A 21,776-nucleotide genomic window follows, 5' to 3' on the forward strand; every position below is an offset into this window, starting at 1 on the left:
CAGACCACCATCCAACGACTGCTGCCGATCGATCCTGAAAAGAGTGATTGCATCAGTGTCATGAAAGGGGTACACTTTCTGGAGCAGTGCATGGCAATGCTTACCGCGATCGACGGCGATGGTCAGAGGTGCGCTCTGCCGCTTTTGCTTCAGATATGGCTCATAAGACCCTCGCACATGCAGGGGGACAGTCAAACAATGATTGCTGATAATTGGGACCTGCGCGCATTATGAAGCAACCTGCCTTTGCCTGGCTCACAAATTACTTACTTCCAAAGCAAGGGGCATGTTCTCCTGGCCATGTGATCCTCTACACTTCCCCTCGTCACGTGCGAGAGAACCACCGATGCATATAGTGTTCGTTGTCCGAGTGATTGAGCAGGCGCTGGTGTTTGCAGTACAAGTAACCGTACCGCGGCATACAGCAACGGCATTTACCTGAGTGGCTGGATATGAAAATTGTTATCTGTCATTCTGGAGTTGCCGCCTCTTGAGTACTGCCAGAACGAAGCGTCCTAAAAAACGTGACGGCTTCACCCCGGTACCCCCCAACTTGAACAGCCACAAGCATGCGTCGGAGCCGTTCATGTATCAGAATGCGAGCTTGGCTTTATTTGTTGATTTGTGTATCCACTTTGTAAGTATGGGGTATGACATACGTCCACTTTTCGTTGGAGCCAATGTAGATGACTTCAGAAACGATGTTCGTCAAACATTCATGCCAGGCATTTCCCAAATCATATTTCAACGGGCATGTGCTCTTCAGGTTCATGCTATGTGAGAAGTACCTTCCGGGAATGTGGCTGAAGTTCAACAACAATGCTGGCTACATTCTCAACCCGCAAGCTGTCATGCGAGAAGTATTGCGCAAACATAGTGCCGGCACATGTGCAGCCGTCAGGCATGTCAGGGAAGCTGTGATACGCAAGCTTGTGACAGCCAGCCTCCTGGCCAATGCGTTCTCGCACTTCACTTTCCAGGAGAGCCACGGCGAGGAGATCGTCGTGGACATTCAGGGATGTGCGTTGAGGTGGACGGATCCCTGCCTTCACAGCCAGAACAAGCGGTACGGAGGGACGGACCGCGGTGCAAAGGGCATGCACGACTTCTTCAAGACACACAAATGCAACTTCTGGTGCTATTTTCTTGGCCTGAACATAACCTGCCCACTCAGCCTGCCCGGTAGTGGTGAAGCTGCTTGGCGCGGGTGGCGACCATAATCATCCCACTGCAACTTGTGAGTGATTGGCCGCTGTTCGTGAGCTTGATATCGTAGCTGATAGCAATGCTGGCTATTCTATGGCGGTGCAGCCCTCGCATTCAGAGCACTCCCCAACTACAGCATAAGAGTGAATGAACCGTACAATTTCTCTGCTCACCAGGCATGACTTTCATGCAAGCTTTGTACAAGGTCAATATGCGTGTAATCTGGCGTCCATGCGCCTGTTGTACGTGGCGAGTGGTCCCATGATGAGTCATCTGCTGGGACTGAAGTTGGTGTGGGATCGGTCATGCACTGCCAAGTCGGTGGCTTCCTGAAGATGGAGATGGTGCATGAATCCTGCAGCATGATGATGATGTGTCTTTTTACGACACTATCATTTCCTGCTATTATCTGTGTGATGTGATGATGTGTGTTTTTACAACATTACCGAATTCACATGAACATTGGCAACTCCAAAAAAGTGCACTCAGACAAATACTTGCAGCGCCACTGCGCCAGCCTGGTCATGGACAAGGAACATTGAAGCTGCCAAGAATTGTTGCAAACAGGTCAGTTACTGCTGAGATGCCATCGACTGAGCTCAAAGTCGAGTACAGAGCTGGTGCAATGAACTGAATTATTAGGGCGGATGTCGAGCACTGCACGTGATATTCGAAAAGGAAGGTAGGTGCATACATGTAGCAGCATTTACAAGGTGATAGGGCCCCATAGCCTTGCCACTCTTGCTCCTTGCTCCGACCCCCAGGGGCACCAGCCTGCAGCTGGGCTGGGGATGGCATGTTGAATTGCCAGGTCGGTAGAGGCACGAGAGGACAAAGTTCGTCTAGAAGGTGTGTTGGGACGAATTGTTCATATGCCTGATGTTGGCGTGATGCCTGGTTGACATCTATGGCCATGTCGCGACAGTACATGTATGTATATCGCGTAGAGTATGTGAAAATTTTTCGGTATTTCAAGATAGCTCCGAGATAGCCCGGACCCCGAACATCTTGCAATCTAGCGAGAAGACCAACTTTAAACCAGCAACGCAAGCGCCATCGCACCTGTGTTGCATACAAACGGCTTGAAAACGAGCCACAATTCGTTGGTTAGTACATGCTACATGCGTCTTGAACGGATCCAGGGTGATTGTCTGCACGCACCCGAACGGCCATTCGAGGCAAGCACAGATTAGTTGCTTTCACGCATCCCAGACCATCATTTGGACCTGCCAATTGCCTATCCTAAAGTGAGTCGATGCTTTCGGGGTCCAGCGTCAGCTAATGGAGGTCTCGTGCAAAGGTGCGCATATGTGCATGTGTCAGGCCAACCATAATAATGTCTGCACGGGTTTCTGTGCTGTCAGACGCATTGAAGGTGGTGCGTAAAAGGTAACTGTGTTTCATCTGCACATTTGTCCCTCGTGCCTGGGGGATTGGCACCTCGGACAACGTTACACTTATTTTTCACGACGTGCATGGGGTATGCTCATGAACAAGAAGATTTCGTATCACCGATACTCTTCAACGAACAGACTCGTAGAGCCACATGTCATCCAGGTGCAATACTTGGGATGCGGTGTCACAGCTGGCATTAGACGCGACATGGCGCATGGCAATTCAAGCGTTTCCTTCGGAAACCTTGTGGAAAGAGCATCGACGACGCCAGAATCGCAGAATGCCCTGGAACGATTTACATGGTAAGGACGATCTGCGAATGCATGCTTCATGCTATGCGCAGTGCTCCTCGTGCATGGCAGTGGATGGCTGGATGTCCCTTTCCTGTCCAGCCTTCCATTGGAAGCGCACAAGGGATACACGGTACCAGCAGAAGAAAAGCGACCGTAATTCTAAGTGCCATATGGAACATACGATCTGGTCGTACCTTTTTCCATTCCCCGACAATCATGCATCCCTCATGACCTTGCTGTCCAGCATTTGATCCGGTAAATGTTGCTGTCCTGTATACCACAAATCACTTCGTGCATGCGAGTTTGCAACTGCACAAAAGCAGAAAGGTGATGACACCTGTGTGTTTCTAGCGTGCACTTGGTCTACGAAAGTACCAATGGCCCCTCCAAAATGAATACAGCTTGTCATGATGCAGTTCAATCCACTGTCCTTTTGTCCAAGGATGCACAATACTCTCGCAACCACCCTTCTGGTTTGATGGACAAGGTAGTTTCAACAATCAAGCTGTTTGCCAGGCGGCACACTCGACAGGGTTTCTAAAATGTCTTGAGCATCATTCTATGACAAACAATGCTGCTGCAGGTTCCCCCGCTTGATTGACGCTGACGCATCGACTTCGAAATGCCCATTCACCCAACCACAAACACCACTGCTGCAGTGGTCGCTGGCCGATCAGCCCTCCCAGCAGCCGCCCAAGTACCGTCACAACAGCCACTACAACACCTCCTGCAGGCCAGCTCAATGGCGGCAGCAGTGCAGCACATTGGCCCTTCCACAGGCACGCAGTCGAACAACTACAGCGCAAAGTCCGGCCAGAGTGGGCTCAAGGGCGTGCGGAGACGGAGGGAGGGCCGTTACACTGTGGAAGTGCGCCGTGGGCAAAGGGAGCGTTTCTACGTGGGAGCCTTCAGCGATCCGGTGGAGGCGGCGCTGGCATATGATCGTGCAGCCCGACGCATCCTCGGGGAGGCTGCTCCCTGCAACTTCCCAACTCCCTGCCCCCTCCCCCTCGACGAGGCTCCGCATGTTTCCGGATGCAACTCCGCCGAACCCTACCCCCGTACAGTCCCCTCACCGGCCTCCCCGGCCTCCTCAAGGCCACCCCCGCCCCCTCTCTCCATCTTAGCTCCTGAGCTCCTCCATGCAGCGCCTGTCAGGGCGTTTCTGGATTCCAATCAGGCTCCGGCTTTCGGCGGCACGAGGCAAACGACAGCCAGTGCCGACGCATCATCATCCTTCAGGGAAGCACTGATGCGGACATTTGGACGTACTCCTCACGTCTATGACGCCGTCAATCGCAGCTCCATGCAACAGCATGTACACGGAGGGATGCATGAAGCCAGCTCAACGACGGAAGCAGTACAGCACATGGGGCCTTCCACGGGCGCGCTGTCGGACGACTACAGCGCACAGCCCAGCAAGACCGGGTTCAGGGGTGTGCGGAGACGGAGGGAGGGCCGTTACACTGTGGAAGTGCGCCGTGGGCGAAGGGAGCGTTTCTACGTGGGAGCCTTCAGCGATCCGGTGGAGGCGGCGCTCGCATATGACCGCGCAGCCCGACGCATCCTCGGGGAAGCTGCTCCCTGCAACTTCCCAAATCCCTGCCCCCTCCCCCTCGACGAGGCTCTGCAAGTTTCCGGATGCAACCTCGCCGAACCGTGCCCCCGTACGGTCCCATTACCGGCCTCCCTGTCCTCTTCAATGCCACCCCCGCCCCCTCTCTCTATCTCATCGGAGCTCCTCCAGGCAGCGTCCGCCATGGCAATTCTGGCTTTCAATCAGGCTCCGGATTTCGGCGGCAAGAGCACGCAAACGGCAGCCAGCGTCGACGCATCGCGATCCTTGGAGGCGTTGCAAGCAGGAGTTGGTCGATTTCCTCACGTCTATGACGGTGCCGATCGCAGCTCCTTGCAACAGAGCGTACACGAAGGGGTGTATGGATGCAATAACAGCAGCGCTGGGCACTTCGGAATGGTTCCTCCACTCCCAACTTCGCTCCCCGAGCAAGTTGTGTTGCCATCAACGAAGCGTCGGCGCTTGGCGGATCCTTCGTGCGGCGAGAGCGAGTACGAGCGCTTGCACACTGTCCCAGCCTGCCAAGTGCCTCCAGGTCCATCATGCCCGGCGGCAGACGAAGGGTGCGAAGCGCTCGCAGGCCAGCACAGCGACGTGGAGTACTGGACTGCCGACCGCTTGCGTGCGGCTGAGAAGCTGGTGGATCAGGCGCTGCTGCTGCTGAATGGAGGGGCAACAGTGGATGCTGACTCATCCAAAAACCACGCACGGGGTGTCCGCACTGCAAGGCCGGGAGCATGCAGCCCAAGCGCGGCAGCAGACGCTGGCAACAATGGGACCCGTGCTTGACGTGGGGTAGCACAGGGAATGGGTCTTAACCCTCTGCTGATGCAAGGCCCGTCATTATTAGCCTGTGCGAGCACTTGTGTGTGAGGCAGTGCCATTTGGGCTAAAGAATCTGCTTAGTCATGCATATACGTTTGTGACTCGGTTTTTTGGCACCTGCCCGGCAGCCGTGCTTGTGGGTGCAATGTCGACGAGCAGTCCCTTTGTAGCTCAAGTATTCAAAGACGACTGTAAATGTAACTCTTTACGTTATGCCACAATGGCTGTGTAGTTTTTGGTGCTTGCTCCCACTGCCTTGATACACTGAGCATCGTACTCAATACTTTTGGCTCCGTTGCAGCAACAAACATCTCAAACGTCTGTCAGATGCACTTCATGGCTTAGCTGATCAACCTTTGCAACGGTCCTTTTGCCACCCAGACTTCTGAATTCTGGAATGAGTTGAGCCAAAAGTTGTGCACCTTCTAAACACTCTTGTTGCCATGTGACCTTGCAATCTATTGGCTGACTGCCAAAATTGCAGCCCACATTCGTACTGTGGGTTGCCTTTTCATAGCATGCATAGAATGCTTGGCATCAACCATGTAAGGAATGTTTTGGAGCAAACTCTGGGCCAGCAGGTGTGACATAGCAGGTTTGTCAGGTTGCGCTGTCAGTAGTGTGCGCTGAGGCAGTTGCATTGTCGATTGTAAAATAAACAAGCTGGTGTGATGCATGTCAGCAGTCGCCCAAACATACTAAAAGTCTGAACACAGAAGCTGCCTCATGCATACATGTGCGACGCGTGCCAGCCAAACATGCACCAAGCTCCCATGCATGTGGGAACATGGGAAACTGATGATGCGACGGTCATGTGCTCTCACGTCCTATCTCCACAGTCGCCTAGTGTGCCGCCTTGAAGCAGGGCAATTGCACAGTTCTAACCCTTGAGCGGCTTACAAACAGATACCAAAGCTGTCTTTCGACTTGTCGTCCAACTTCTTTCGAAGCATAAAGCCCAGTGCACGGGCCAGGGGGGGAGGCACAGCATTGCCCACCTGCTTGTGCTTGTGGTTGACATTTCCATAGAACTGGAAGCGGTCAGGGAAGCCCTGCACATTTGCTTCCATCTTTATGCAGTGGTCAACTGGATTCAAAATCCTGCCACATCTCCATGCAAGGGGAGGCTTAAATCACAGTGCTTACAGGAAAGCGGACCACTGCCCTTGGCCCGCTTGAAGTTGAATCAATGCGTCGCATGCCAGTCAGAAGCGTGACAAGAATGAGGGCATGGACCATCAAACAAGATGGCCATGGGGAAGCATTGTAAGAATGGGTGGATGAGTGTTTCAATGGCATCACATACTGCTGCCTCAACCCTGTTGAGGGTCTCTTGGGACGGTAAATAAACTCATGACCTTGCATTGACAAGCCTGTGGACGGTGGCGTGTAAAGCGTCCAAAGTCAATCGGCAATTGAACAAGGGGGGGGCACACCTGTGCTCGAGCGCACTCACGCACGGACACGATGCGGTCTTGCTCTGGGTGGAACACCTGGCCGACCTTGCCCATGGGGTTGGGATCGGTGGTGGAGGTGGGGAAATGCCCGTCCCAGTCAAGGCGGCCAAACAGCCCCCGCCACCCGTTGTGCCGCTCTGCCGTGTTGGGTAGGCACCATGGGATGAGTTTCTGTCCCTGCAACCGCCAACAGTGTCACAACAGATGGCAAATCACATTGTCTCACAGCAGACTTCACAACTCCATGCCGACTCTGTACGAATGACGCCCACAAAACTCTCAAGTGCTGCTGTCACAGTGTGTACTGCCTTGTATCAGTGGACATGCAGCAGCTTGGTGCAACTGCATGAAACGCGTGTTTTTCGCATCAACAACAGATTGCCTCGGCATACTGGATAACCCGGTGCAAGCCTATCCAGGCACCTTCGAGCACATTGCAGACCTAGCCACCGGCTGGAAGCATCACCAGACCGCAACTGCAAGCCATACACATGCGGAGTCGCCACGTATGGGGTGCCAACCGAGAGAGCACATGAAGGCGGACCTCAAAGGTTTCGTCGTTGGGGTTCTCACGAACGTGGAAGATGAGGGCGCGCCAGTCAGCGCCAGGGGTGTTGCGCGGGATGAGGGAGCAGCGCCTGACGTTGAGCCCGTTCATGGCCTTGCAGATGTGGTCGCGCAGCACGCGTTCGTCGCCTCGCACGTACTTTTGAAAGTCTGAGATCGCCTCCGACTGGTACTCACGCTCCGTCCTGCAACAAGTCATGCTGTCAACGTTTGTACCGCTTACGGACCACCCGGGGGACTGCTGCGTCATGAAATTACTCCGACCCAACAAACTCCAGGTACTTGTACCTCTGTTCCGCCCTTGGTATACGTCGTCATCCAAGGTGCGCGTGGCAGAAGCTTCACAGGGAAGGAGGGACCAATACTGCAAAGCTTTGCTGAAATCGGGTAACACGGTAATGGTAGAATTGAAATGATTCCCAAGTAGTTCTTGGAGTGGCCAATGTCGATGTGGATGCGGTAGTGTTGCAACAGATACATCGTCATTGCATCACATAAACAACGGCAGGAAGTAGTCACCGCACAACCAAGAATTCACGTTTGAAACCTAGGTAGTGTTGTAAGAGATACACCATCATCACTACACGAAGGGCTGGCGCTGAGTGGGAGCAGCGCACTGGTCGTCGCCGTTGCAGAGGGCAGGGAGGTCCTTGATGGCGTCACGGACGGTGACAGCTCGAAGGGGAGCGAACTTGCCGTCCTTGACCGCGCGATAGGAGATGCCACCGGGCAGGTTGATGCAGAGCTGCGGCGACTTGAAGATGTGCAGAGCGCGAGGCCAGTCTGGCAGCTCCTCGGAGGGTGCTGCTGCCCAGATGAAGGTGCGCTTGCGGGACTGCGACACGCCAAAGTTGCCGGCGTTCAGGACGCCGAAGCGAACCTGCAGATGGTTCGCCGTGTCATGTTGTGGTGATGATGCTGATAAACCGTTTCCGGCTTTCTGTTCAAGTTTAGCTCGTGCGAGCGGCCGCGCGTTCATGACAGGCTTACTTGTTCCGATCGTTGACGTGCAATGAGCTGCATCACTTCGAATGCGCAGTCTTTGTTGTTTATTGACTATTTCCTGCCATTCTCTGTGTGGGGGAATGATGTACCATTTTACAACACTACCGCATCCACATGGACATTGGCAACTCCAAGTGCTACTTTGGAATCAGTGCTACCGTTACCGTCACCCAAGGCAAGTGTACCTGGACCAGCCTAACCTGACATGTCTTCTACTTCGTTTGTGGTCCATTTGCAAAATGCATCTTCGATAGGATACCGCACACGCTGAGAGTGCGCGTAGCCTTGCTCGCAGCCCCTCAACAGGTTCGTGCTCATCCATATGCAGTAAGTTCCTTGCAATCAACGCGATTGTGAAAAATGTGGATCGGATACAGAGCAGGCTGCCTGGCAACTGAGCAGAAGACTAAACGCATCACTACCACATTCAAGCCTCCCCATGTTGTGACAGAGTTACAGCTGACAGCTCGTTCTTGAAGCGCGCAACCTACTGAGCGAGCATGGCAAAAAAGGAGCAGCATGCCTGATAACCCATCTCCAGCAGCGTGCGCAACGTGAGGCGGAACGTGAAGCTCTTGTTGTGGCTCACAAAGTTGCGGACGTTCTCCAGCAGCCAGTAACGCGGGCGGTAGAAGTCGCAGTACGAGAGGTACGACATCACCATGCTGTTCTGCACCATGCTCCAGTTGCCCTTGTTGAAGCGATTCATGCCAGAGTAGCCCTGGCAAGGTGGCCCCCCACAGATGAACTCCACCTCACCAGGCACTGGCAAGCTCTCGACCCAGCTAGGGTCCAGGTTGGCGCTCTCCTGGACTGCAGCTTCTGAGGCTTCGCACTGTGACTCCTGCCCCGCCTTGACCATGGCGCGATGCAGGATGACGTTGCAGTTGGCGGCGTAGACGACAGCGTCAGGGTTGTTGAGTTTGAAGGCCTCCGCGGCGGGCTTCTCGTACTCGATGGCCCACTTGGTGACGGCTGCTCGTGCTTGATGCATGCCCTCCGACAAGCCTCCGCACCCTGCGACCACACATCAGGTGAGCCATGGATCGCACTGGTTTTTGAGCAGCTTGAAGCGACAGGTATCAGTGCTTCGTCAGAACGGGTCGACCCCAATTCGGTCGACCCCCAATTCTGTCCCAGAAACCCATGTTGCTTTGGGTTTCTGGGCCTGAGAAATCAGAGGGTGTGGCGACGCACTGACAGGTAGCGAGAGGCCTTCTCTGCGCCGACGCGCGAGGACTTGTAGCGTGGGCCCCTAGACACACGATGCGAGCGCGGTGATGAATGAAATCGCACACGGGTAGGAGCTTCACATCCCACACAATAAGCTGTGTGGCGAGGGCATGTTGCATTATGGCATCGATTGGAGCGCCATGAGAGGGCTAGAGCACTGTCCGAAACTCAAAACACAGACTGCGCAGGTGCGGAATTATAAGGTATAACAATCGTTACGAAGTTTCCACCTGAGGCTAGTTTTCTGTCTTCACTTGCAGAGCCTCTGCAACAGGAGAAATGAGAGGTGTTAGGGGAGCACACCCGCAAAGATGTCGAGCGTTTTGAGCGCGACGCCATCGTACTCAAATGCGCGGCTCGATGACGCGGATGCCGCGCGAGGGCGGGGCTGAGGGGCACCGCCCTTGACGTCGAGGGACTTGGGCTTGAGGCCGACCTTGCGGTCCTTGCCAAGGCTGCCCACACAGCGGTAGACGTCATACGTGAACTGAGTTACCTCAAACGCGCCGAGACGGACTCCTTCGTCGAGCACCACGCAGCAGCGGCCGCGCAGGTCATCCACGTCGCATGTGATCTTGTCGGTGGTGGAGTACACCGACCACAGGGTCTGCTCGTACGCCGTCTCGCCGGAAACGTCCTCAGGCCGTGCGAAGCAGGCGACCTTGAGTGAGGTCACCTTCTTCGCTACCCCTGCAGACCACATAACTCCCACGTTGACACATAAGTGTAGATGCCGTTAACACGGCAGGAAGTAATAGTGTGCATCTTCATCACCTCGTGCGTGTTTTTGCGGGTGTGCATGCACATGGAACAGTTATGTGCTCACTCAACGAGCCTTGAAACTGTTGACGAGGGCGGGAAGCGCAGACAGAGGTGCCACCTGCGCTAGACAAGTGCGGACACAGAGGTCGCCGTTGGCCAACGCTGCAGCGCACAGACCATCAAACAAGCAGCATAGATTGCCAGAGCGGAGACTTCAGGAGGCGCGTTGTCAAGGCGTACCTTTACCCTTGGACTTGGAATCCTTGACATTGATGGCTTCGATCTGGCCAATGACAAACGCCTGCAGGCCAGTGAGGTCGCCCTTGCCCAAGCGCTTGGCATCTTTGTACTTGGACAGCCAGTGGGGGTCGTCTGCGTTGGCGGCAGCCTCCACGACAGGCTCCTTGGGGGCCACTGCCTTTGCGGCGGCCTTCTTGGCTGCCTTGCCCTTCTTGGCGGGCTTGTCGGTGTTCTCATCCTCGTCATCATCGCCTGTCGTAGAGGTGGCGGCACCCTTCTTGGCTGCCTTGCCCTTTGGCGCGGGCTTTTCAAAGTCCTCGTCATCGTCCTCGTCGTCATCGTCGTCCTTCGCTTTCAATGTGGAGGCGCTCTTCTTGCCGGCCTTGACCTTCTTGGCCGGCTTCTCGTAGTTCTCGTCGTCATCGTCGTCCTCTGAGTGGACCACAGTGGAGCTGGACGCACTGCAACACAGGCTATAAGTCAGTGCATCGCCGAAAAAAGTTCCGACCCCCATTCTTGTCCCGAAAATTCATGCATTTTTTGGTACTTGGACCCGAAAATCAGAGGGTCTGGCGAAACACTGCTGGACATATGAGCTACCAAGGTGCGTTTTTGGGGCGAAAAGGTGGCTAGGATGTGACAGAAGCAGAGAAAATGCCTGAATATTAGATGCCTGATTGCAAAGTTGTGAGGGAAATCTTCCCTTGCCTGTGCCCTCGCGTCCATTGGCTCTCGCGTCAACATAGCTGGGAACGATCTGGAGGAGGACCTAGTCAGCGCACGTTTTAATGTCGTGGGTGGACTCCAGCAGCCGTGAGGGCGACGGGAAAGCTCCTTCAACAAGCATAGGCAAGCACAATCGCTGTTCTTTCCATGCAAGGCACCCCTCAGCAGGCGTGGCAACATTCCAGGGCAGTGCAGCACCTGGGGTGCAAGTACACAAAGTCCCCGACGCGGTACTGCTGGCCCTCATACGTGAAGGTGGTGCTGGCAAGGCCGTCTTTGATGAAGCCGTTGGTGTCAGCGTCTTCCTGGAGATAGGCTCCGAGCTTGAGGTCGGCGGGCATCACCTTGAACATGCCCTCCTGAGGCAGATAGAGGCTGCGGTAGAGCAGCTGCAGCGGCTCTCCGGCCGCCGCGAGGGTCTCATTCTCCGCCAGAAGCTCCTTCACGGCGGCCTGCGCCTTCACCCTGTCCTCCCCTGGGCCTGTGGGCACCTGCAGGGCTGCCCCGCTGTCAGCCGTTGCTCCGCATTTCCTCAAACACTCGACCAGAAGCAATGCGAACAGAAGCCCCCAACAATTAGCAAGTGTTAAAGCTCTTCATGGCTACACCGACTTGGAGAACGGCTGGTGAGATGGCCGCACAAGTTGCAAGCACAAGTTCCATTCAGACCATCAGCGAACGTGGATGCATTCGCATTGCTGGCTTGCCGATGTCCTAAAGAATGCGGCAATGTTGTAATGATGTATCTTTATACAACACTACCGCATCCACATGGATTCCGCATCCAGGGAGTTACGGGTTACCCCTGACCCCACACCCTAACCCCTACCGCATGCCCTAACCCCCCGCATCCATATTGGTAACTCCAAGCTCTACTTGGGCATCAGTGCTATCATTACCATCAGCTGAGGCAAGCAGTCACAAAGTACATAATGTGGAGCAAGCAACGAGCGAGAATAAGAAAGAAAAAAAGCGGGGGAGGTACCTGGAGGTGGTGTGCCTTGCAGCGGCCCAGCATGGTGGCAGCAGGGCACTCGTAGAGCACATCAGTGAGGAAGAGCTCGTGAGCGGACGCGGCGTCACCAAGCACGGTCTCCACCCCGCGAACCATGATGCGGACCTGCAACTGGACATCGGAGGGGGTGCCCTCGTGCCAGATGGCCTGCACGAGGCCGATCAGTGGCAGCTCTGTGTCCTCGTCCTCGTCTTCCAGCTCGACGACGCTTCCCAGTGCTGCCTCTGTGCCGCGCACCGTCACGCTGCGGAACATGTGTGCTTTGTCGCTCGGCTTGGCGTCGGCTGCGGCATCTACGATCTCGTCTTTGGCAGATGCCGCCGCTGGGGCGCCATTCGTCTGCACGGCACGACATGTCAGGGAATCGATTGATGATTGCGCACCTTTCTACAGCACTCCCGCATCCAGATGGACATTGACAACTCCAGGTTCTACATGGGCATCAGTGCTACCATTGCCATCACTTTTTTCCCTGAGGCAAGCATGCAGCGACTGCTGTGCAGAAGGCATCGTTCGTGGTTGTCAATACAAAGCCATCAATGTCACTGATAACAGGACAGCAGAATAGGCATTGTAGTCCCTAGCGTCGCAAATATGTACATCTTCTGCCACTACGATTTCTTTGCCTACCCAACTCGGCTGAGCAAGATCTCCATAGTCTGTCATGTTCCTACAGAAAACTATGATTTGCAAACCTTACAACTGTTGGTACTATCCGTATGTCGCTCATAGTATCATGGCATGCTTACAGGCAGCAAGATGATTGGATTCAGGAGCATTACCTTCTTTTTCATCGCCTTGACCCGTGTCTTGGAGACCGCAATCTTGCTGGGCGCCTGAGCGGTGGCTTGCAGAGCGTCCTCTACGGCCTCCTCCGCGTTCTCGTCAGCGTCATCTTCTTCATTCTCATCCTCCTCCACCGCCTCAGCCTTTGGCACGTTCTCGTCCTCTGCAAGGTGACACAGCCACGTCTCAGCAGCCGCAGACAGCAATGACAACTGTCTCACTCAAGTGATGATGCTTCTGGACAACATAGATATCCAAGCATATACACACATTGATGTGTGATGCATTGCAAGGTACCACATGTGCTACAAGCAATGCAATTCATGCCATGCATTCCATGAAGTTGGATCGCGTCAATGTGCGCTACAGCTGAACGGCAGCCCGTGCCGCATGCATAACATGGCTTGAGAGTGGCAGCCATGTTGAGGGCGTACCAGCATTCTCCTTGGCGTTGTTGTAGTAGAAGTAATCCATCCAGACAGCCTTGACCAAGTTGGTGGCGGTGGCGGTCATGGGCTTGGGGCGGCCAGCAACAGAGCGGTCCTTCATAGGGTTGGCGTTGCCGCCCTTGCTTGCGAGGCCCTTGCCCTTGGCCTTGGACATGTAGAGCTTGGAGTGGCGGCGAGCCTCCATGAGGCGCTTGAGGCCCAAGGCAAAGGCGCAGCTCTGGATGGCCTTTTTGGGGTAGTGCTTGAACTGGTTGAGGATGATCTGACCGTGCACCACCACAAACCGCTCCACTGCCTGCAAACACACAAGCTCCAACTCAACGTTGCTGTGCTATGTCGACAGTGGCCGAGCACGAGGACTGTTCACATCCTGTTTGCTGTTTCAATCAGTGAATGCAACCTGGAAATGCTCCAAGTAAAGGACTGTACCCTTCTCGTGTTTGTGGAATCGGATGTGCTGTGTGTCGCCGATACACTTGGAGACAGAAGGTTACACATCCATGTTACGCCTTGCCTTGTCCATCAGATGGTGCAGAGGCCTTCAGACGGTACTGGTCTACTAAGCTGCACTATGTGAGATGGCTGATTTGAACTCATTCCTGGGAGTTGACCTCACGACACAGGTTCGGAGAGTGGCCTGCGATGATGTTGTACAGATGTTGACAGGTCGCTTCGCCTGTGGCTGAAACATCCTTTCTTACAGGGAAGGAGACGGGGAGACGTAATATGTCAGGCTACGGCACGTTAGGCTGGTCCAGGTCCCTTGCCTGGGGTAATGGTAGCAGTGACTCCTTTAGGATCGACGATGTCCATGCGGATGGGGTGTTGTTGTGAAATACCACATCATCGTCTGTCGGTCCCAGAAGCATACCGCAAGCTTTGAGGAAATGAAGGTGGGCTTAGCGACGTCCTGCTCTGCAAGGTGCTTGACGACGTCGGTGAAGGAGAGGCGGCTGCTTCTCTTCTCCTGGTCCAGAGTGGCGAGGATGTGCACAGCGAGGCGCGCACACTTGAGCACGGTGTCGAACCAGGGCTGATAGCTCGCAGTGACGCTGCGGATACGGTACCACGCGCAGTCAGTGCGCACGGCAATAAACAGCATGTCGCACGAGAACTCCACCATCCACTCCTTGATCTCGGACAGATACACACTCATGCCCTCCGGCTCATCGGCGTCTTCCGGAACATCCACAGCTCCCCTGCCGCTCCCCCCCGCCCCACTTCCGCTCGCGCCTGCGGAGGAGCTGGCACCCGAGGGCCCTGCTGCGGATGCGGCGCCTTCCGCATCCAGCTCGGTCGCCGCTGCATGTGTGACCTCTCCTTCGGAAGTGTAACAATGAGGGTCCATTGCTTCTAGATGCTGGCATGAGTACAGGATAACTTGCCTATGGCTTCGTAAGAGAACAACGATATATCAATCGTTTGCTTGTTTGTTAATGAAAGCTCGCTGGTAAGGTCTGCTAAAGGGATTCCGAATACATGCTGACAACAGCCAGCAGTACTTCAGCTCGTTCATGTGACTTACTCGTAGAATTCAGGGACAGTGATTAGGCGCTTGCGAGCAAGCGGCAAGCGCGATTCAGGCAGGGTGTTGCATGCTAGGTTGCGTGCGTGGAAGTGGGGGGGGGGCACACAAGGACCGTCAAGGTTCAAGGGGTGGCCTGCGGCCCACTCGCTCTCTTGCTCGCTGACGATGCCAGAGCCGTACAGGTCGATGTCAGGGTCGACGTTTTGCCACATGGGCAGCAGCTCGAGCGAGGAGAGGAACCCCTCGCTGTTGTACGCACCAAAGTTATCGATCACCTGCAAATAGAATCAACGTTAGAGGCTGTGCCAGGCCTTCCCGCTCCACGAATGCATCGCTTTGCGGCATCGTTAGCACGGATCCTAGCTGCAGCATGACACACATTATTGGACGCACCGAAGTGAGGCACCACTCAGATAGTACAACTATGTTCCGATCAGGTACACCTCACCGGGCTCATGTACCTGATGTGCTTCACTGGTGAGACGAGTAGCAATGACGTTCCCATCACAAGGCCGTGACAAAACGCATGACTTTTGCATAGCACCACGCACCTTGCCACACAGATCTACATTGTCCACAGATTAAGTGTTTACACATTTGCAACCGATGCAGCACAAGCGCAGCCGCAGCATTCGTCTCAGCTGCATGCTCGATCCGGACACTCTGGTGGAGCGGCCACCTCGGCATCGGAGTGGCTGCTCCACAACTTCGTGGTCAGCTTCACGAAGAGCGCACCTGGGTTGGAAGGTTATCAGGGTCGATGTCAAGCAGCATGCAGTCGTCGCCGTTGATGAGCAGCTCGTCCATCTCCTCGCGCTCCTTCACGTACTGCTTGGGCATGGGGTAGTCGTCCGCGATCTCCTCCTCGCTGATCTTGATGTAGACCGCCTTGTCGCCCTTGCGCACCTTCTGCCCCCCTCGCTGAGCGGCAGCAAACTCCTGAGCATCCAGTTTGCCCTGCAGCCTGCGCGCAAACTCCTCATCCGCAGCGGCCGCCGAGTCCAGCTGCATCGGCTCTGGGCCGTCGTCCTCAGCAGGGGCTCCTGGCTCGCGGAACACGATGCCCTGATTTATCTGCTGAGCCAGCGTCTTGGGCGGCCCGCGTTTCAGCTGCATGTTGGCCACTCACATGTCAGACTACACGGCCGAGTTTTGGTCCTCATAACAGAATGCTTGTATGGGAGTGAACGACGTTCGCTGCTTACATTGGAAGTTGAGAGTGCCAGGCGCACGCTCATAGCGAAAAGCATTCTGAACGGCGCAAGTGTCGAGCGCCGCATGCCGGAGGCGACACAAGATCTCAACAGCGGCGATGGTGAAGGCGGTCTGTGACAGTAATGGTAGCACTCTTTCCCATGTAGTTCTTAACGTTGCCAATGCCCATATATAGATGCGGTCGTGTAAAAATATACATCATCATTACATCGCACAGAGAGTGTAAAAATATACATCATCATCATCATCATCTGCAAAGACTGTGGACGGTACAGATGGCGGTAAGCCTCCAGCGTCGGCATGAGAGCAAGGGCAAGGGCGAGCCACAAAGGAGCCCGTCATCAGAACGGTGCTGAGCTCAGCAAATGTTTAGTTGAGGGCTGTGCAAGCGTGCAATCCAGGTTACTGAGTGGCGAGCAAAGGCGCACCTCAGAGGTGAGGCCCTGCACAAAGGTGCTGTCGGCGAGCTTGAACTTGGAGCCGATGGCAAGCTGCATGTCGGGGAGCTGGCTGAGGATGAAGGGGCCGCTGAGGAGCACACCGTCGCGCACCGAGATGTAGCCCTTCATCACCTTGGAGCGGTTCAGGTGCGCCAACACCTGCTCAAAGCTCATCTCTGCTCCCTTCGCCTCAGCCTTGAGGCCCTGCAAAGCGACCATGGGATGTTGGTCAACGCCACTGGCGACCCGAGACATTGGCCACGAATGGATCGCTCAGCTACAAGTGAATGGACCAGGACTACGCCGCCAAACAGTACAAACATGCACGGACAGTCCCTGTGTCATAATGTCACTGCCAGCAAGTGAAGAACTCTCAACACCACCATCTTTTGCGCTGTCAAATTCACAGGGAGATTGCAGACCCCGAATGCAACCCCATCGTGACAGCACTAGAGGGCTGCTTGCAGCAGGAGAAGAGTGCAACCCCTGCTCACAGAGGCACTGGCTTGGGCTGCGCACCTGGACGATGTGGAAGCAGATGTTGACCTGCTCCATGAGGTCTTGGAAGGAGGCGCGGAACTCGGTGGACGGCTTGACGCACGTGTACTCCGCAGTGGACGTGTGAAGGAGCACCTTGGGCTCCGCTGTGTAGTACTGCACGCTCCACTTCGTGATCGGCCCAAACTTCTCCACCGTTCTGCCCTTGTCCTTCGATGTCTCGCCCGATGACGGGTAGATAGCTCCTGCATGCACCGGAATTTAGCACTTGTCCACGTCGCCGGATGACACAAGTGCCTGTTTGGCATGCTGTACACTGCAGACATGAACGGCAGCACCACGTTACTCTGGAAAGAAGAGCGGTGACTAGCAAACTTGCACTGTGCTCACAGACCATCGGGGCAAACTCTGATCATCGAGCGGAGCACCTGTAGACACTCATATTCCTTGATGCGAGCACACTGGGCTATTCCTTGTTGTTGCGCGTATTGGATGTTGAACTGCAGACCCAGGGTCTGCAAGGAGACTTCTCTGCATGCTATTGCAATGCACATGCATGAAGATCAGAACGCAAAATTCGGAGATGCCATGGGTGCAGAGAAGCAGTCAGCGAACCTGATCTGCAACAGTTAATCATGACTCACGTCCATTGCCAAGCCAGGCGTCGTATGACGCAGCAAAGCGTAGGCTGCATGTGAAGAAAGTTATCATTTCGTGCCAATCGGCCTTCGGGGTCTCTGGACACACCTGTGATGAAGCAAGGCTCGCAGCCCTCCAGGTTCAGCCGCTGGATCACGTTACGCTGGCCTTGCTTGTCCACGACCTCAAAGCTCAGGAGCCTGCGCTTCAAGCTGCTGTTGGTTACAGTCTCGCCCTTTTCGGAGGAGACCGTGGCCTCCAGCGCCTCCTTCTCGGTCTCGCATGCCTCCTCTGCAACCACATCTACTCGGCGTTCCCTCACTTCCGGCTTGACGTCAGCATAGCTCACGTTTTGAGTTGCTTCTCTTTTGCTGCCTCTGGCAACTGCCTTGGCAGGTGCTTCATCCTTCTCGTCGTCTGCGGCCTTCTTCTGCTTCTTGGCGTTTGGCGCCGCTACAGTGGTTGCAGGCAGCTCTTCCTCGTCGCTGGATGCCTTTTGTTTCTTGTTAGTATTTGCTTCCTTGGTGGCAGGCTGCTCTGACTTGGTGGATGCAGCTTTCCTCTGCTTCTTGGCAGCGTTTGATCCTGCCGGTGCCTGGGTGTCAGGCACAGCCTCCTTGTCATCGGATTTCGTCTGCTTCTTGCTGGCATTCGATGCAGCGTCATCGGTTACCGGCATGGTGTCCTCATCGCGAGTGTCTGTCTTCTGCTTCTTTCGACCATTCGACTTCACAGCATCGTTCTCCACAGGTGTCTCACTAGCAGTGACGTCGACTGCAGGCTCAACGCCCGAAACTGGCTCTACGCATGCTTGCTTTCTGTTGGGAGCACCTGCCAAGAAAACATCGAAATTTTGAATTATGAATGACCGAGTAGGGTTTTAGATGGGGACAACATGGATTTATGAGGATTCTGACAGCGAGTCTCATCTCCAAGACTCATGCTCTTAACTCTTACCATCTAACGCTGCCCTGCGTGTCATCTTTCACGGAGAGGCGTCGCTACAGGGATGGCCGTTACGAACCGCATGCGCATACATCATGAAGCAGCTGACACTCGCGCATAGCAGGCGTATGCAGTTTGTTCTACTACTTCCGTTGACGTATCGTACTCAACACGCTGTGGACTGTGTCCATGGTACGCATTGCTACCGTATCAGCCGTTCCAGACCTCCAATCAGCACCACAGCACCAACGCTGATCTGGGCGTAAGAGTACATCGTAGTCTCATATAAAACTGTAGCAGTGATGTTGTGCAATACCTGGGTGTGTGGACGGCTCAAGGGAGCGCTATTTCAAACCAGCTAGTAAGAGCACGCGATGTGGGAAGATCGCACGACTCCTCCACGTGAAGTGAGCAACTTGCAGGAAGGCAGAAGGATCATACATCTGACGTGTTGGCCAGGACTAAGGTGCTCTTCCCCCTTACACAGCTTCGATCAACGTTTGAATAGCAAATTCAAATTATGGCTGCCCAAATTCCACATTCAGTCTCCTAAGCACTCTTGCCTTCACAACATGACCGACAGAATGCCCAAGCAACCTTACATTTGTCATTAGTACAGCACTTCATTTCCTTACCGTCCTCCTTGGTTGCTTCACTGTCCTCCAACATTCGAGCGGCCTCTTTCCAGGTCCGAAGTCTCTTCCCAGATGGCGTCACATACGTTTTCCTTCCCTTAGTATCCTCAACCTTTCCACCGATTGCCTTCCAGGCTGTGACATCGGCCTGTGTGGCCATTGTGATTTGGGTCAGACAATGCGGGTCAGGACATGCAAGCTGAGTTACTGACGAACTGATCTAATGCACACGAGCATTTATGAGTGCTGAATGTTCCATGAAATGCGCTCTACACGCTTGCAGAACATTGTGCAATGTGCCAAGATGTGGCTAGATATCTCTACACCTTGACTTGCAGTCGGAGTTGTGTCGGTGTCCCCCCTAGATAGCCCTAGCAAGTTAACATCTGCACATTCCTATCTACAGTCGAGCACTGTCACTCTGCCACCTGGCATGTCGCAAGCAGTTAGTAAGCAAGGCAACGCAGCCTCCCACTATGAACCGACAACGTCTTTGGTGGATGCATGTCCTCACGACGGTCTCTTAGCCTGATGACGTGCAACCCGCTCTGCCGGAATTGACGTATTTGTTGGCACGTGTTCTATTTCGTCTGCACCATTTATGTATGAACAGATTGTTTTCTCAGAAAGTGATTGCCCTGCGCCGCTGTGTGGCGTCTCAACTTGTTGCGTAGGTTGTACAGCGACGTGTAATCGTTGCACAGCAATGTGCCACTGATCGCAAAAGTTCCCGATGAACTCGCGGGAGGTGATGATGATGACGAAATCCCTGCTGGCCATGCGGACACAGTTCTGTCATGTTCCATTGGCAACGCCGGCACGTATCCACCACAGTTTATTTGCCGGTCGCATGCATCGCGCGAGCAAGCGCTTCCTGTCGCAGCAGCCGTATGCAAGCTTCACAGAAGTTCATCTCGAAGGCCAGCAAGCAAGCACGTCTGGTCGTGACCTTGCACATTGGCCGTACTCAGCGCGATATCTACAGGGGTGAGCAGCTCCTTGCCTTGTCATTTGCTCGAATGATATGTACCTGCCATACGCCTAAGGTCGGAAGTGGCGCCAATATATGCCCCACTGTTTCTCAACATGTCGAGGGCTGAATTCCTGCGTGCCTTTTTTGGGGAAACGAACATTTGCACAGCGATAGGGTGCAATCGTTGCATTGAAAAGTGGTGGGAGACCACATCACGCACAGAGCGGCACCATGCGTAAGCAACATCTCAATCAACAGTCGAGATGATTCAGTGACTTTAGAGTTTTGTTGAGCTTTGCAGGTGCGAGATGCACCACAAACCACTGAGAGTGGCACTTCTGTTGAGTGGTGGAGTGGATAGCAGCTTGGCACTCGCACTTTTGCAGGCTGCGGGGCACGAAGTGCACGCTTTCTATCTCCAAATCTGGTTTCAAGAGGACTTTCGGAACTTCTGGGATCAGTGTCCATGGGAGGAAGACTTGTCATATGCTACAAAAGTGCGCTGCTGCCTTGTCAACACTGGCATTGAACATGCACAGAGCACGCGTTGCGTTGGCTTACATGCACTGCACGCATAAGGAAGCACACTTGCGTGTCCAGGAGCTCAAGGGTTTCTATACTTTGGAAATTTCGTGTTTGGATTTCCACAATCATAATGAACATTGACAGGCAGGTGAGGCTACCACTGATTGGTGAGCTAGTGACAGTGGTATTGGTGGCATGCCGTTGTCCTGGACTCAGGATGATGGGAGGCAGCTATCTTGAGATAGAATGCAGCAGTGGTGTTGACTGGTGATCGTGTGTTGTGTTGCAGGTGTGTGAGCAGCAGGGGGTGAAGCTCAATGTGGTGCCACTGACGAACGAGTATTGGGAGCGCGTTGTCTCGCACTGCGTCAGTGAGATGCGAAATGGCCGGACGCCAAACCCCGACGTCCTGTGCAACTCACGCGTCAAGTTTGGAGCCTTCTACGAGTACTTGGAGTCCCAGCATGCCGGGAACTTTGACAGGTAAGCTCTCCATCTGCCAACTGTACGGAGGCGCGCCGCCCGTTGTTCCTAAGGTCTTCGATTCGCGTCATCAACTAGGCACACCACGTTCAAGCCTCGTCTTTGCGTGTGCAGAGACTCATTCTCTTTCCTTGATGCAGCAGCAACATGCGTGACCTTCAAGCAACATAGATTTAAGGGAGCCCGCATTCAAAACTTACAGCTCATTTCCTGATATTTGCAACCCAGTGACAGGGAGGGCTCTTGTTGGGATTCGGGTAAGTGACGTGCAAGATCCCCAGTACGTCGCGGAACTGTCAAAGGCTCTTTATCTGTTCCTTTGAGTTCTGTAATTGCCCAGGAATGTATATTCCCAGGCAG

The 21,776-nt window shown here is 54.4% G+C and overlaps 1 protein-coding gene across 1 annotated transcript; it reads right to left on the minus strand.

Annotated features, from left to right (window-relative positions):
- Positions 1-6,191: 6,191 nt before the first annotated feature.
- Positions 6,192-16,179, minus strand: LOC149809195 (DNA (cytosine-5)-methyltransferase 1B-like). Its single transcript, XM_089994952.1, has 16 exons — positions 15,799-16,179; positions 15,525-15,614; positions 15,208-15,338; positions 14,407-14,926; positions 13,521-13,830; positions 13,083-13,249; positions 12,271-12,687; positions 11,484-11,824; positions 10,560-11,020; positions 10,389-10,481; positions 9,861-10,247; positions 8,848-9,341; positions 7,937-8,199; positions 7,297-7,504; positions 6,732-6,929; positions 6,192-6,347 (listed from the first exon to the last, which is right to left on the minus strand). The coding sequence occupies exons 1-16, from the start codon at positions 16,177-16,179 to the stop codon at positions 6,192-6,194; spliced, it is 4,617 nt and encodes a 1,538-aa protein (XP_089851078.1).
- Between the last annotated feature and the right edge of the window lie 5,597 nt (positions 16,180-21,776).

This window comes from Nuphar pumila, unplaced genomic scaffold (genome assembly GCF_984573655.1).
Source record: "Nuphar pumila unplaced genomic scaffold, dmNupPumi1.hap1.1 HAP1_SCAFFOLD_1572, whole genome shotgun sequence".
NCBI classification, from domain to species: domain Eukaryota; kingdom Viridiplantae; phylum Streptophyta; class Magnoliopsida; order Nymphaeales; family Nymphaeaceae; genus Nuphar; species Nuphar pumila.